We start from the raw sequence: 14,869 nt of genomic DNA, 5'->3' as shown, positions 1-14,869 counted from the left end.
ACTCTTCTCGCCTGTTCACTCGATGCCAGCCCCTGCATGCCAGCTGTTGTACTGTACTTGTCAAGGTACTTTACTATAAGATTAAAAACGTTTTCTTTATTTTTTGTGTTTGTTTTTATGTATTATTTGTGTGAAAAGTATTATAACCTATTACAGTACAGTACTATATAGCCGATTGTGTTAGTTATGTACCTAGGCTAACTTTGTTGGACTTACGAACAAATTGGTCTTACGAACCCACTATCAGAATGAAACTTGTTCGTATGTGGGGACTTACTGTAAACTGAAGCTAATAAAAAGAAGCCAAGGTTCAAACTAGGGTCTCTAGGGCTTCAAACCATGGTTTTCCCCACTTCATCAAGCAGAATCTCAATAAACACTATCTGAAACAGTATCCTTCCAGAATCTTTGGAGGAAGTCTACATCAGGTAACGAAAAATTCCCATTTTCTGTCTGCAGTTTGCAGCTGCGTGCATGGAGTATGCAACAGTGGAATACATGGCGATGGGACCTGTGAGTGCTACTCTGGGTACACCGGCCCCAGCTGTGACAAGCGTAAGTACTGCTAGTTCCCTTAATACCACACCAGATCAGATGGGCGCAGACATGTGCATTTCAGTTGTGCATGCGTGTACCGGGGCTCTACATTTGTGATGTGCCATCAAATGTTTTGCTGGAAGATAGGCAACAACTTAAAAAGAAAGGGGACAAAAGGAGAGGAAGGGAGAGAAGGGGAGGGGAGGCGAGGGGAAGGGAGGAGGGGGAAGAGATCGTATAGAATATTGGAAGTCACGGAAGACTTGGGAACAATGCAGTGACATGGCTGTAGCTATGTTTTAGGAAGGCCAACTTGTGGCAGTGTGAGGATAGACTGGAGAGGATGACATTGGGGCCATTGCAACGAGTTAGGTACCTGAAAAGGGAGATAAGCCATGTTCTCCATTATAGGTCTCAAAGACAGAGCACATCAACAGGAAATGGAGGCTTACCAAGGCTAAATGATTCACCAAAGTTCACAGAATAGCAAATAAGTGAGCTGGGACTCAAGTCATTGAAATTCTCTAAACAGTCGATCACACTGGGTTTAATCAAAAGATAGAGACCACAGGCTGATTGCAGCAAGGGAAGTTTAATATAAAGAATTAGTAAGCTATGTTAGGAGAGTGGCTATAAAAATGCAAAATGAACTGTAGGGCTGATGGGGCATAGCAAAGAAGGGCAAGCTTGGAAGGGGACAGCCATCCCCAAGGCTGGGCTCAAATCTTTCTGGAGAAGGGGTGGTGGCAGCCCACTTAGTAGGGGAGAGGTTTGCTGGTTTGCCCAAGCCAGCTGTCACCCAAAAAGCAGGCAACAACCCTTCAGGGCACCGCTGAGCCGAGGCTGGGGGACAAGTGGACAGAGGCAGTTGGGGCACCGTGGGTGCTAAACCTGGAACCTTCAATGTCCGTGCGTGGGGAGGGCTGTGGGAAGGTGGCCACCGGGTCCAGGCCAGGGATGCAAGGTCACCAATGAACTGTGCACTCTGCGTGCACAGTTGGGACAGGGCATCCCTGGATGTCCTCACACACCCACACCACCGGCGGGCTGTGCGGCAGCAGCAAACACAGCAGAAGTGCAACACTGCACAGCAGAACCGGCAAGCGGAGCCCCTTCCTCCTGCAGTGGCCCTCCGGCGCCCTCTACTGGCCAAGATTAACATATCCCTGCAAAGGAGAAATGTTCAGAGTCCAGCCCGTTATCACAGAGCAGGTGGTGAAGGGTGAATTTGGAGCTTAGCCATTAGGAAATTGGACATGCTGCCTGTGACAATAGCTTCACTTAAGTTATCCTCTGGATTTTATTCTCCTGGTCTGTAAAATAAAGGGATTAGACAAGAATCAAATTCAGAAAATTCAAACGCACTTTATTGAAAGTCGTTGAGAAATTACGAGTAGTGGTAGAAAGGAGGATGAATAAAAGACAGCCTCTGCATTCTTCCTGTGGAAGAGACAGATATGCAAACAGCCAATATGAATCAATGGCGGAATGAAACTCAGGTGGTTAGGGTGGACCCCTTCCATAGCCCTCAATCAGCCTCCTTCCCCAGCTACTCCTGTACTTCCCAGTGGACTCATGAGCAAAAAACCAAACACAAACAAAAAACCCTTTTTAATAAGACCAGAGATCCAGCCTAATAGACAGCATGAAAAGATTTGCTTCCAAATGACAAAATAATTCTATTGAGTCAGAAAATAAATAGACTGGGACAAAAATATTTGCAATCCACACAGCAGAAACGTTTTTATAATAGAAAGTCCATGAGCCCACCTTTAAAATCAGCCAAGGAGCAGCTAATTCCCAGGAAGAAATGAAAACTGGCCAACAAGCATAGAAGAGGTGCTTAACCCCACTAGGAGTCACAGAAATGCAAATTAAAACCATAATGAAGTAGTACGTTGGAGTTTGGGAGGTTTTGTTTTGGTTTGGTTCTGGTTTTTTGCCCACTGTGTTACACAGGTTGAAAAGCTAGGTCATATCTATCTGTGGGTGTGAGAAAAATTACGGTACTGTCAGTGGGGATGTGAATTGCTACAATCTATGAGGGATATGTATCTATTAAATTTTAAAGGATGTTTACAGTTTGAGGCTACAGCCCCAATTCTAGGAATTTACCTAGAGGACTGGAGGGGTGGGTAGGTGAGAATATATGTACAGAGAAACTCATGATAGTATTGTTTTTAAGAACAAAGCAAGCTGGAAACAACTGCAACGTCCGTGAGTAGGAAGTGGTTGAGTGAAGTGTGGTACATCCTATTCTAGTTAGAAGAATGCTAGCTGCTGAAAGAAATCAACACAAAAATCCAATGGCTTAACACTACGGTTCCAAAACTGCGCCAAGGCATCCCAAAGTACCCCATCAAACTCACGGGGCTGCTATGGGATATTTTTAATTTCTGAGGGAAACGGTGATACCTCTGTAGAATATCGTATGAAATGTTAACCTGAGTTAGTACACAATTTCAACATTAGGTAGCACTACATTTTGTCCGGTGGTGTCATTTCTTTACAAAGCTGCATTTCCAGTGGTCACTGTGGTAAAAAGTAAGTACCATGCAAAAATCATTTTAACTGGAAGGAGGGTGGTAGTTTCCAATCTGTTTCCAAGGCTGCAGAAGTTGTGCCATCTCCAACAAGCTCACGTGTCCCGTTAGTAATTAAATGTGGTTGTTTAAGAATAAAATATTTAATCTTCCTATTAACCGTATTACTTTTTCAGATGGCTACTACGTTATCATGACATAAATAGTTACTGAATTCTTTTGTTCTAACAACTTAGTAAATGAACCGGTAGATATTCCTTTTGTATTGGGGTCCCATGAAAAAAATACTGAAACACTAAGGGCACTGTGACCTGGGAATTTGGGGAACCTCTGGCTTAACACAACAGAGGTTTATTTCTTACTAATGTAACAGTCCAATGTGGGTGTTCCTGGCCCCCACCAGCTCCCCGCCACATGGTGTTTAGGGATCCAGAGCCTTCCACTGCATGCGTCTGCCATTCTGTAGCACCTCCGAGTGCTCTGCTTTGAGCCACGGAAGGAAGGAGAGAGTGTAGAGAAGCATCTCCTTATAAAGTTCAGAATAATATATAGAACTTCCAATATTCCGTCAACGTAGACTAGTCATATAGCCCCACCTGGATGCAAAGAGGGGTGGAAAACGTGATCCTGAAAGGGTAGCCCCTTCTCAGCAACAATTCTACTTTATGGAAGAGGTGAGGGGATATTCTCTATGAATTTTTGATTCAACTAGCCACTGTTGGAAGACAAACGCATACATCACATTTGTGCACATCTTGGGAGCGGCACGCTGACTGCCCTTTGTTCCAACATCTTTACAAGGATGTTTGTAGAGCGAACAGCCTTGGAAGATATGGGACCTCCCTCGGGAACAAGTGCGGGCACGCTTACTGCCTGTGCCAGTTATCAGTGGATTGCCTCTCAGCTCCAAATTCACCCTTTTTGCCTGCTCTGTGAATATGGAGGTGGGCTTTGGAATAGGTCTCATTTGTCAGCCAGTAAGATGTGAAGCCTTATCAATAGAGGGTGCTAAAGGGACACCGAAGAAGCAAGAGTTTTCTCTTCTTGTTTCTGGGTTAGCTCACTCACCAGGCTCCTGAAGAACACGGCTCTGCTCCGCTGCTCAGCCCTGCACAGTTTCTCCAGCACTAGGTTCTGGCAAGGCTTAGCATCCTCCAGTATTTGACCACTGCATACCTTGTCTAGTGCTTGACTCGGGTGGCAGAGCATAGCCAGGAGCCCTAGAGAGTGCAGGCTGGTGGCCCAGTTCAGGAGCTGTTCTGCACACCCTCCCCTCAGCCCCATGCACAGCAAGGGCTCCGCAGGACCAGCCAACCAGAGAGCTGACCACCCGCCTCCATGCCACACAGCTGGCCCCTGAGACCACCCCTGCCCCGGTCACGCCCAGGAGTACACCGTGCTTCTGAGAAGGTGGGCTTCTCAGTTTCTGCTTCCAGTAGCATCCAGAGGCAAGCCGCTTTCCCAGGCTTGGCAGCTCCCTGTGGATGACCTTCCCTGGGGCCCCAGAGGGATGGCCTCCAGCAAGTGTCACCAGCAGACACGTCAGCAGCCTCTCTGCTGTAGAGTGACCAAGGCCATGTCCTTGCCAGTGACATCCGGGTCTCAGCTCTGGAAGGGGAGGACTTACTCTTATCTTAACCCGAGAGGAGTGGTTGCTCTTTATTTTTCTTCCATTCCTTTATGCTTCTGAGCTCTTTTTAGCCGTCAGGAGCCACTTCCCTGTTAGTCCACTCTGTTCATGAATCTTTACACTAAAATTTTCACTGTTCAAACAATTGCATGGTTTCTCTCTCTTGCCTGGGCCCTAAGTAGTACATTGCCTCTTATTTAAAAACAAACTGAAAAGCATTTCAGTTCCCTAAGCTCAGGGCTCCTCTTCTGTAATGAAATCCGCTGCCTGTTCAGGTCTCAGTATGGCCCTCTCTGCATTGCCCTGTGGGAACCAGGGCTTGGAAGAACTGGTCCAAAAATGCTGACATTCTGACTACTGCTCCTGATGTGAGTGATAAATGGTCCTTTAGCTCTGACCCGGGCATCTCATATCTTCTAGCGGCAACCGTGTGACCGTGTCAGCCCAACTTGTTCGCTTTGCAAGTTGGCTAATTATGCCAGACTCTATAGTTTTTAACAGCCATCTAAGCCCCATCTATCTTATAGAATGCTGTGCAGTCATTAGAGATTAAGGTACACCCTTACATACCTCCATAATATATTGTTAAATTAAAAATCAAGTTCCTAAATATTTGAACGGGATCCCATTTCATCTTTTGAAAATCTTACACATGAATGTATTATATTGGTTGTTGACATTGGTTATTGTGGGAGTGGGATGGGAGAATGAGAAGAAGAAGACAGCTCATTTTTGCTTTACTCGTTCTGTATTGTTTGAATTGTTACACTGAATCTGTGTCACTTTTGTAATAATAGGGAATATTACATTTGTTGAGGTTTTTTTAGAACTGGTTGTTCTACCAAGGCCATTACCTCAGCAATCTTCCTTTCCAGCCATCCCAGAATGTGCAGCCTTGCTCTGCCCAGAAAATTCCAGATGCTCACCTTCCAGCGAAGATGAAACAAAACTAGAATGCAAATGCATCCCCAGTTACAAAGGCGATGGCAGACACTGCGAGCGTGAGTAGAACTTCGATCCTGCTGGTTTATCCATGGAGACGGTTAGATTCCTCAACAGAAAAAAACCTCACAACCTTCTTAATATTAACGCAATGACCACTTCTGTTTCTCTCTGAGTAGTTGCATGACATATATTAAAAATTCTAAGCAAAATGCTCATCATGTGGTAGCTCTTCAATAAATAGCAAGTTCTCTTGTTATCAAAGCACATATATAGATTTTTACACTTTTTAATGAATTTTTATTGGAGTATAATTGACTTACAATGTTGTGTTAGTTTCTGCTGTACAGCGAAGTGCATCAGTTATACATATATCCACTCTTTCTTTTAGATTCTATTCCCATATACGTCATTACAGAGTATTGAATAGAATTCCCTGTGCTATACGATAGGTTCTTATTAGTTATCTCTTTTATATATAGTTGTGTGTGGGTGTCATTCCCAGCCTCCCAATTTATCCCTTCCCCCTCCACTTTCCCCCCTAGTAACTGTACGTTTTTCTTCTTCTGTATCACCTAAATCAATATTAAGATAGAATGTAGTTTGTTTCTTACTTCCTTCTTCCTTCCTCCCTCCCTTTTTTTTTTTTTTAATAAATTAATTTTATTTATTTATTTTTGGCTGCGTTGGGTCTTCGCTGCTGTGCGTGGGCTTTTCTCTGGTTGTGGTGAGCGGGGGCTACTCTTCGTCGCAATGCATGGGCTTCTCATTGCTGTGGCTTCTCTTGTAGCAGAGCACGGGCTCTAGGTGCGCAGGCTTCAGTAGTTGTTGCATGTGGGCTCAGTAGTTGTGGCTCGTGGGCTCTAGAGCGCAGGCTCAGTAGTTGTGGTGCACGGGCTTAGTTGCTCTGCGGCATGTGGGATCTTCCCCGACCAGGGATCGAACCCGTGTCCCCTGCCTTGGCAGGCGGATTCTTAACCACTATGCCACCAGGGAAGTCCCCTTACTTCCTTTCATGCTGTTTCACTTCATGAGTGGTTGTGTGTTGGTTATGAACATGCTATTGGAGCCCGGCTGCCCGGGTATAAATCCCAGGTCTGCCTGTTACTAACAATATGACCTTGGACAAATTCTTTAACCTACCTGTGCCTCCATTTTCCTATCTATGAAATGGGGATAATAATAGTAACTACGCTAGAGGGTTGTAAGGATTAACTGAGTTCACATATGGCAAATGCTTAGAAAAGGGCCCAGTACGTATTATAAATTCTATTAATATCAGTGCTTTCTTTCATGCGATTTTATATTTAAATCCACACATAACATGGCATAATAATACATCATCACAGCACTTGTAATTATAATTTCTAATGGCCATATGTAAATCTTTTTGGTCAATGGGGGTGATCAGGAGGGTAAGATGAAATGTTTTTTACTCTCCCTCTTAAAACTGTTGAATTGCCTTTGCAGCTTGGATAAGCTGTGATTTGCAATCCCTTCACAGTTCAGTTTTCCTTCTCCTTCCCTGAGTGTGGTAACCACCTTATTTTGTCATTGCTTCTCCAGCCATCAACCCATGTTCACAAAACACCTGCCACCCTCACGCACGGTGCACCTACCTAGGACCAAATCAGCACAGTTGCACATGCCAAGAAGGCTACCACGGGGACGGCCAGGTGTGCCTACCAGTGGACCCCTGCCAAGTTAACTTTGGAAACTGCCCTACAGAGTCCACGGTGTGCAGATATGATGGGCCCGGACAGGTGAGCTAATGATGTTGGAACTGATGAGAATAGAAGTAGGACCACCCGCTGAAGGTAAAACTGTGCTGTCTCAGTTCTCCCTTTCCATGCTCAGGTCGGGCTTCCTGTCCAGACAGACCTCCGTGTGCTTGGGGTCAACCTCAGGGAGCCATGATCTACCCTCTGAACTCGCCCTTTCCCAGCTCTCCAGTCAAAACTTCACTGTCTCCTCCATCCCAGTGCTGTTTGATGATTGACAACATATATACACATAGCTCAAATTCTATTAACAAATTAACTGTTAATGAAGTCTTGGGAAAATATGTAATTGACTTTCACCTGCGTTCCTCCAGTCTCTCTAATGTCTTTTCAAAGTGAGAGGGGACTCTTAGGACCAAAAAACTCTGTCCCAAAGGGATGAATGCTGATAAAATGTCAGGCAGCAAAGACAGATTTGTAGGGAGCAATGAAGATACTCTGGAGTGAGACATAGGTGATTCTCTAAATCACGTCATGACCTTGACTGGTAAAATTCAGCCTAGTCGGGAGACCTTTGCTACAGAGTCCAGATCAAAGAGCCCTTTCCTCAATATCTCATTCACCCACCAAATATGTAGTGGGTGCCCACTGCAGCCACAACTGCATGTCAAGTGTCCAGTGGAGGAAACCCATCCATACAAGAGACTACTGCTGCCTGGGTGAGAGGAAAGCCTTCAGTGTCTGACCAAACCCAGTCATGGGTCCCCAGCAGTCTAATCTACACCCCATGGGGATGCTCCTGGAGTCGCCTGCAGAGAATCCACCCGATCTCACGTCCGAGAAAAAGAAGACATCATATGACATTTCTGCTATCAGTTTCTGAGGCTAGCTTGTAAGAAATTCAAAGGGCTAAATTCTCATCCTCTAAATGAGGTCCCTTATGGGAAAAGTCATGTTACATCATGAACCAAAGCCCCAGGACCTTGGGAGTGAGATTAAAACATATACTTTGTCACTTTAAAAATGGGTCCCAAGACATATTTTCAAGTCTTAGAAACCCTCCATCGTTCACACAGAAGCAGTGCATTCATTATTCCAGAACAGGGTTCCTCATCCTTGGCATGATTAGCGTTTTGGACCTGAGAATTCTTTGTTGTAGGAAGTATCCTGTGCATTGTATGATGTTTAACAGCATCCCTGGCCTCTTGTGGCACTGTCCCCCCAACCTGTTGTCAAAATCAAAAATGTCTACAAGCCCAATGTCCCTTGGGTTGAGACTCCTGGTTGAAAACCACTATTCTAGAGAAATAATACCTCCCATCTGAGCCTCAGTCTCTACTCACCTAAATCTGAAAGCGGGAAGTATGGTGCCAGGGAGGCCCAGGGTTAGCAAACCAAAGAACTGAAAGTGTGAACTACAAGCAAGGTGTATGAGTTTCCAAACAGATGAGATGTGAACATGATTTCCAATTCTGGATCTGCTGACAAATTTTAGTTTCAGCCCACACTCTAGACCTACCCCAAGTCAGCTTTTATGGCAGAATAAAGATAGGAATTTAAGAAGAATGTCAGCCTAAGTGACTAACGAGAACACTCTTTGCTCTTCTCTTCCCATCGACTGAAGGCTCACTGCGAGTGTGCGGAACACTACCGCAACTTTGTCCCTGGAGTGGGGTGCAGTGTGACCGACGTCTGTGAGTCTAAGAACCCCTGCCACAGGGATGCGAACTGCACCACCATCGCGCCAGGTCACACCAAGTAAGGCTTTCCAATTCCGCCACCATCTTTCCAAGCAGTGAAGGCAGTGGCCAGTCAATGCGGAAACTTCTCGGGAGGTTAGGAAATGTGTCTTATTCAGCCTTGCACCACCCTCACATAGCACAATGCAAGGAGCACAGTAGGGACTCGATACATCTTTGTGTAATCAGTGAATCATTCAGTAATGGCTTCCTTGATAATGACCATGCCAACACCCTGAAATATTGACCTGGCCTGAAAACATGGTATGAAGCGATCAGAGCATGGGAGAAAGAATCCACCGTCGCTGGGAAAACAGATGTCTGTTGTGATGACAGGGGTTTGACCTCTAATGTATATGCCTGTTTCCGCAATCTACGAAATATTGCTTGTCAGTGATGCAAAACAATGGGAAAGTGAAAACTAGGGAAAGTGAATACACATGAGTGGTGTTTCCTGGACTCCAGGTTTCAAAAGAAGGGGTTTACTGTGAGTTAAAATATTGGTGTGAAAATTCCCGAGGCAGAGGCAGCTTGCCTAGTGGGAAGATGCTGTTCAGAGTTTAAAGACCTGGGTTTGAGTCTCCACACTGGTATCTATCAGATTCCTGACCTTGGGAATGTGACAGGGTCTCTCTGGCCTCAGTTTCCCCATGTATAAAACGAGCACCATGGCGTCTACTTCACACTGTTGTGAAGATTCATGAGAGGATGTTCTGGAAACTCCTCTCCAGCTGCGTTTTGGTTTTTATCGGTGGGTGAACCAAACCTGGAACCCTAGCCTTTTGACTCCCAGACGGAGGCTTGCATCTTGGTACCACTTTCGGGTCTCATTGTCACCAGCATCAGCAAAGAACCTGTTCTGCTGTAGTGAGCTCAAAGCCACAGTAGACATGGAACCGTTTCTGTGCTTCCAGAGCTCGCCTCTGTCATTCCTTGTATAGCTGGGTCTTGAATGTGTAGATTCGCCCAGATAGGTTTTATGATCACTATGTTCTCTCTGGGCAAATAAGTGTATCTGTATGCACTGTGGGTGGAGTGGAAAGAACCCCTGGATTCAAGCCCCAGCTCTGCTGCTTCCCTTACTCTGTGATTTCTATTTCCTCTGTCGTAAAAGGGGGACAATTGTGCCTCCAACCAGGGCTGTGATGAGGATTAAATAAGGTTACGTTCATCAGTCTCTGAGTGGAACCTGGCACACAGAAATCACTCCATACACACCCTGCACACGCAAACCCCTCCCAGACGTATGTACAGGCACGTACACAGCTATGCATACAGGCACGTCCTCTCCTGAAACCCAGGTTCTGACACTGACAACCGAACCACCCAGCTTGCACACTTGGTACCATCCTCTGAGAAGGCTTGAGTAGAACACTTTAAACACTTTCTTTTGTGTTTGAGAAGATAAAATCGAAAAATGAAACTGGAACGTCAGAATAATAGAAGTTGCATTAAAACTTGTGCCTAGAATGTCAGTGGAACTAACCGTCGATTTTAGGGGTCTGTGTGTCACTCACAAACCTCTCGCCATCCGCCCCCCTCCAAAACCTGACTGTCTTCAGCTGGGAAGAGGCCTATGTTAAGGCTGGCTGAGTGACATTGATAAAATATGGGGCTGCCAATAATTTAGTTCACCCCGGAGAGGGATTTATCTTGTTTATGCCTTCTCAATGTGGCAATCAGTCCATGGAGAGTATTCAAAATCATGCTGCATTAGTCAGAGAAGACCACCCAATAAAGAAGAATGGGTTCCAGTGTGGGCTCCCCCACTCACAACTGGGGTGATCTTGGACAAGTCACGTAACTTTCTGGAACCACAGTTCCCTCCCCTGACAGGTGGAGCTATTTCCCTGGGCAGAGCTGACAAGTTAATGTATATAAGCCTGCTTTAAACTCTACGCTCCACTTTCATTATTACTAAGAAGAACCATTACTTCCTGTCAGTTAAAATTGTGCCTTTCTATTTTTACGTGACAGAGGTGGGAATTAAGGCATGACAGAAGAGAAAGGCATTCCTCTCTTATTTGAGTCTGCAAAGCCTGGACGTGACAGAGAAGGCATACCGGAAAATGGGAACGTAGTGACACTAATGACAGTGTTTATATGCGACGTGTGCGGGTTAGGATTCCTTAGTGTGAACCATCTTCCCAAGAATCCTGTCCAAAGCAATACGGTGCCTTGGCACCACGCAGCAGGATCATGGGCTTTCCCAGACAGACCCAGCTTCAAACCCCAGCTCAGCCGCTTCCAGATGTGTTCCCAGCAGTGTGACCCTCAGACCTGGGCAACAGGGGCCCCTGCCCTGGGCACTGCATTTTAGAGGACCCCATTCTGGCCCTCCACTGACTACACCAGGGCAAGGAATCTGAAGAACGAAGGGGCCGTGATCTCCCAGAGCCGGAAGGCACATCAGAGACCCCACTCAAGTAACCAGGACCTCATTCTCTGCTCAGAGGGCTCCAAACCAGCCTCCGGAACCTGCACGGGCTCTTCCTGGGACCACTCCCCCCAGGGGATGACCGAAGATGGCTGTTTGCAGAGGGTGTGCATGGGCCAGCTTTACCTCCACCACTGCCATCAACGCACCCTTGGCTCTAGTGCCATTGAGCTGTTTATTGTTCTTCAAACATACCCTGGTATTCCCCCAGCTTAGACCATCCTTCCCTCCCCACCTCCTCTGAGTGAGACCAACACGCTGATCCTGCAGTGTTAACTTGAGCATCTTCACCTCTCTGATGCCTCCCCTGTCTTCCTGGTCCACTCAGGTGCCCCTCCCTTTGGGCTCCCAGAGAACCCTGGAATGCTTCTGTTATAATATTTATCACCGTAAACTTTGGGGGCACCTTATAATTTAACTAAATTTTACCCAACATTGAATATAAATAATTCCATCTCATAACATAAAATGCAGGTGGCTTGTGGGTGTTTTGAAAGCCTTGGGACAGTAGGTAAGAACTTTATACCTAGTAAAGCACCAATTTATAAAAGAGGTGATGCTATGAATGGGCCGTAGCCCAGCTGAGTCGGAAAATGGTCTCATAAAGTCTCAGACTTGTGGACCGAGATTTTAAATAAAAATTTAAAGAATATTTATGTCTCATACATTCCATTCAGCACAGAGACCATTAAAATATAATTCTCCTGCCATCCTTAGGAAAGACAAGTTAAGTCTCTTTACACAAAATGGATCACTGGCCTCATAACAACTTAGGGAACTTTCAGAGAGAAATATAAAAAGTAACTTATAAAAGTTACTTGTCTTTCTATTGACTTCACATAGAACTTACATAACGTACAGCAGGATTGGTTTTCCTTTTTTTTTTTTTTTTTTCTGCGGTACGCGGGCCTCTCACCATTGTGGCCTCTCCCGTTGCGGAGCACAGGCTCCAGACGCGCAGGCTCAGTGGCCATGGCTCACGGGCCCAGCTGCTCCGCGGCATGTGGGATCTTCCCAGACCGGGGCACGAACCCGCGTCCCCTGCATCGGCAGGCGGACTCTCAACCACTGCGCCACCAGGGAAGCCCCCAAGATTGGTTTTCAATAGTGACTACTGTATCACTTCCAGGAGTTGCCAGTCTCCCTCTTTGTCACCTTACATTCCCCATCCTGAAGCTCAGTACTTACAGAGAAGGTTGATGTTTAAGTAGGAAACTGTCATTTGATTGTATTAAATCAGCCATTGTTTCATGGTTATATCTACCTTAGTGATTCTTCACAACAAGTTTTCTCAACCTCGGCACTATTGACCTTTGGGGCCAGGTGACTCTTTGTTGTAGGTACTGTCCTGTGCATTGTAACGTGTTGAGCCGCATCCGTCACCTCCATCCACTAGATGCCAGTAGCACCTTCACCCCCCTTGTGATGACCAAAAATGTCTCCAGACACTGCCAAATGTCCCCGGGGTGGGGTGGGGGCAAAATTGTCCCTGGTTAGAGCAACTGCTCTATAAAAGCCCCTAAGGCTCAATCAGTAAATGATCTCCCAGTCATTTGTCTGGCTGGGAATCACATATGCATCCTTTTAGAATTAGCTTAAAACTTACTTCGTCCTAGAACTTGTTCCATATTTCTTCAGGCAGAATTAGTCACTTCCTCCTCCGTGCCCCACCACATCCTATTCAATCTATCACAGCGCTTCTTATGGAACTCGAGTCATCTGTTTATGGACTTGTCCTTCTGCATCCCAGCCTCGTCATTGTCATTATCACCACCATCTCCATCGCTATCATCATCTGCCAAGTACTGAGCTTTTTCTGTGTGTCCATCACTGTGCCAGCTGTTTTCGTGCATTGTCTCTTCTATCTACAGCCCTAAAGGTGTTAGTAAACCCATTTCGTAGATGAGGAAACTGGGACTCAAAGATGTTAAGTAACCTCATCATGTTGCCATAAGTGATTTGTTTTCAGGTTCATCTCCAGCATGTGAGATGCTAGAAGAGCAAGGTATCTGTTTGTTATCATCTTTATAGCTCTCTTGCCTAGCTCGGTTTCTAGAATTAAGTAGGTACTTAGAAAATAATCAATTCGGGCTTCCCTGGTGGCGCAGTGGTTAAGAATCCTCCTGCCAATACAGGAGACACGGGTTCGAGCCCTGGTCTGGGAAGAACACACATGCTACGGAGCAGCTAAGCCCGTGTGCCACAACTACTAAAGCCCACGCATCTAGAGCCCATGCTGTGCAACAAGAGAAGCCACTGCAATGAGAAGCCCGCACAGCACAACAGAGTAGCCTCCGCTTGCAGCAGCTAGAGTGAAAGCCTGCGTGCAGCATCGAAGACCCAACGCAGCCATAGATAGATAGACAGATAGACAGATAGAAAATCAGTTCAACAATGAGGCACTGTCCCAGGTGCTGGAATACAAGGGAGAGAAATAAGGTGAGAGAAATAAGGTGGGATCCAGGTTCCAGGAGAGCGTGCCAGCTGGCAGAAGCGAGAAACCCTGAAGAGGTCATTTTGGTACGATGAGTTGTGGTGGGGGAGTGAGTAGGGAGGCCGGGTAGGGCTACCTAGGTCACACCTGAGCTCTGAAGAGGGGGTGAGAGCGCTTCCGGCAGGACACACAGACTGAGAAGGGTATAACAGTCTAGAAAAAAAAAGCGATTTGGTGTTGCTGGGATTTGCATGAAGGTAGGAAGGACACGTAAACAAGATCCCCCCACCCCACCCTTTGTAGCCTTGCATGCGTGCTAAGCGTTTACACTGCATCCTGTAGACAAAAGGAGTCCCTGAGAGTGTTAGCGCACAGATGCCAGATTTCCCTTTGGGACAGACCCCTCAGGGCTTGTGTGAAAGACTGATTTGACGAGAGGAAAACTAAGGGCAGAAAGACCACGTAGGGAGTCATTGCAGCAATCCAAGCAGGGGTGATAAGACTCAGAAATGTTTGTTCAGCAAACTTGTTGGAAATTTTTCTGTGTGCCATGGTACCAATTTAGAAACACACATGGATTAGCGAGTGTATAATTGTTCTTTGGAATCCTCTTCTAAGCATGAGCCACCTCTGTGGTCTGCATGCCCACAGCATCCCTGCCTCTCTCTTCTCTGAAATGTTCTTCCCCTGTCTCCTGTTTGGTTCCTCACTTATCTCCAAGATTTTGGAGAATGTCACCGTCCTAAGCACCTTGCCAGTTTCAGCCAGCTGTCAGCCAGTCTTTGCCAGGTAGCAGTGGTTTGCTAGAGCCAGAGCTTACTGCGTCACAAGAGCCAATGATTCAGTTTTCAGGAATGTGCCTGCTGGTTAGTGTCACAGTAGTTTG

General features: G+C 46.1%; 1 protein-coding gene across 1 annotated transcript in view; it reads left to right on the top strand.

The window, feature by feature from the left end:
- STAB2 (stabilin 2) overlaps positions 1 to 14,869 on the top strand; it is a 156,562-nt gene that overhangs the window by 29,577 nt on the left and 112,116 nt on the right. The window contains exons 6-9 of the mRNA XM_065888385.1: positions 460 to 555; positions 5,586 to 5,711; positions 7,219 to 7,415; positions 8,998 to 9,131. Coding sequence (XP_065744457.1) covers positions 460 to 555; positions 5,586 to 5,711; positions 7,219 to 7,415; positions 8,998 to 9,131 — 553 coding nt within the window. The remainder of the gene's footprint in view (positions 1 to 459; positions 556 to 5,585; positions 5,712 to 7,218; positions 7,416 to 8,997; positions 9,132 to 14,869) is intronic.

Source organism: Phocoena phocoena, chromosome 11 (assembly GCF_963924675.1).
Source record: "Phocoena phocoena chromosome 11, mPhoPho1.1, whole genome shotgun sequence".
Classification (NCBI taxonomy): Eukaryota; Metazoa; Chordata; class Mammalia; order Artiodactyla; family Phocoenidae; genus Phocoena; species Phocoena phocoena.
Note: the sequence above shows the minus strand (reverse complement) of the source record. Positions and strands in the feature narration are given on the sequence as shown.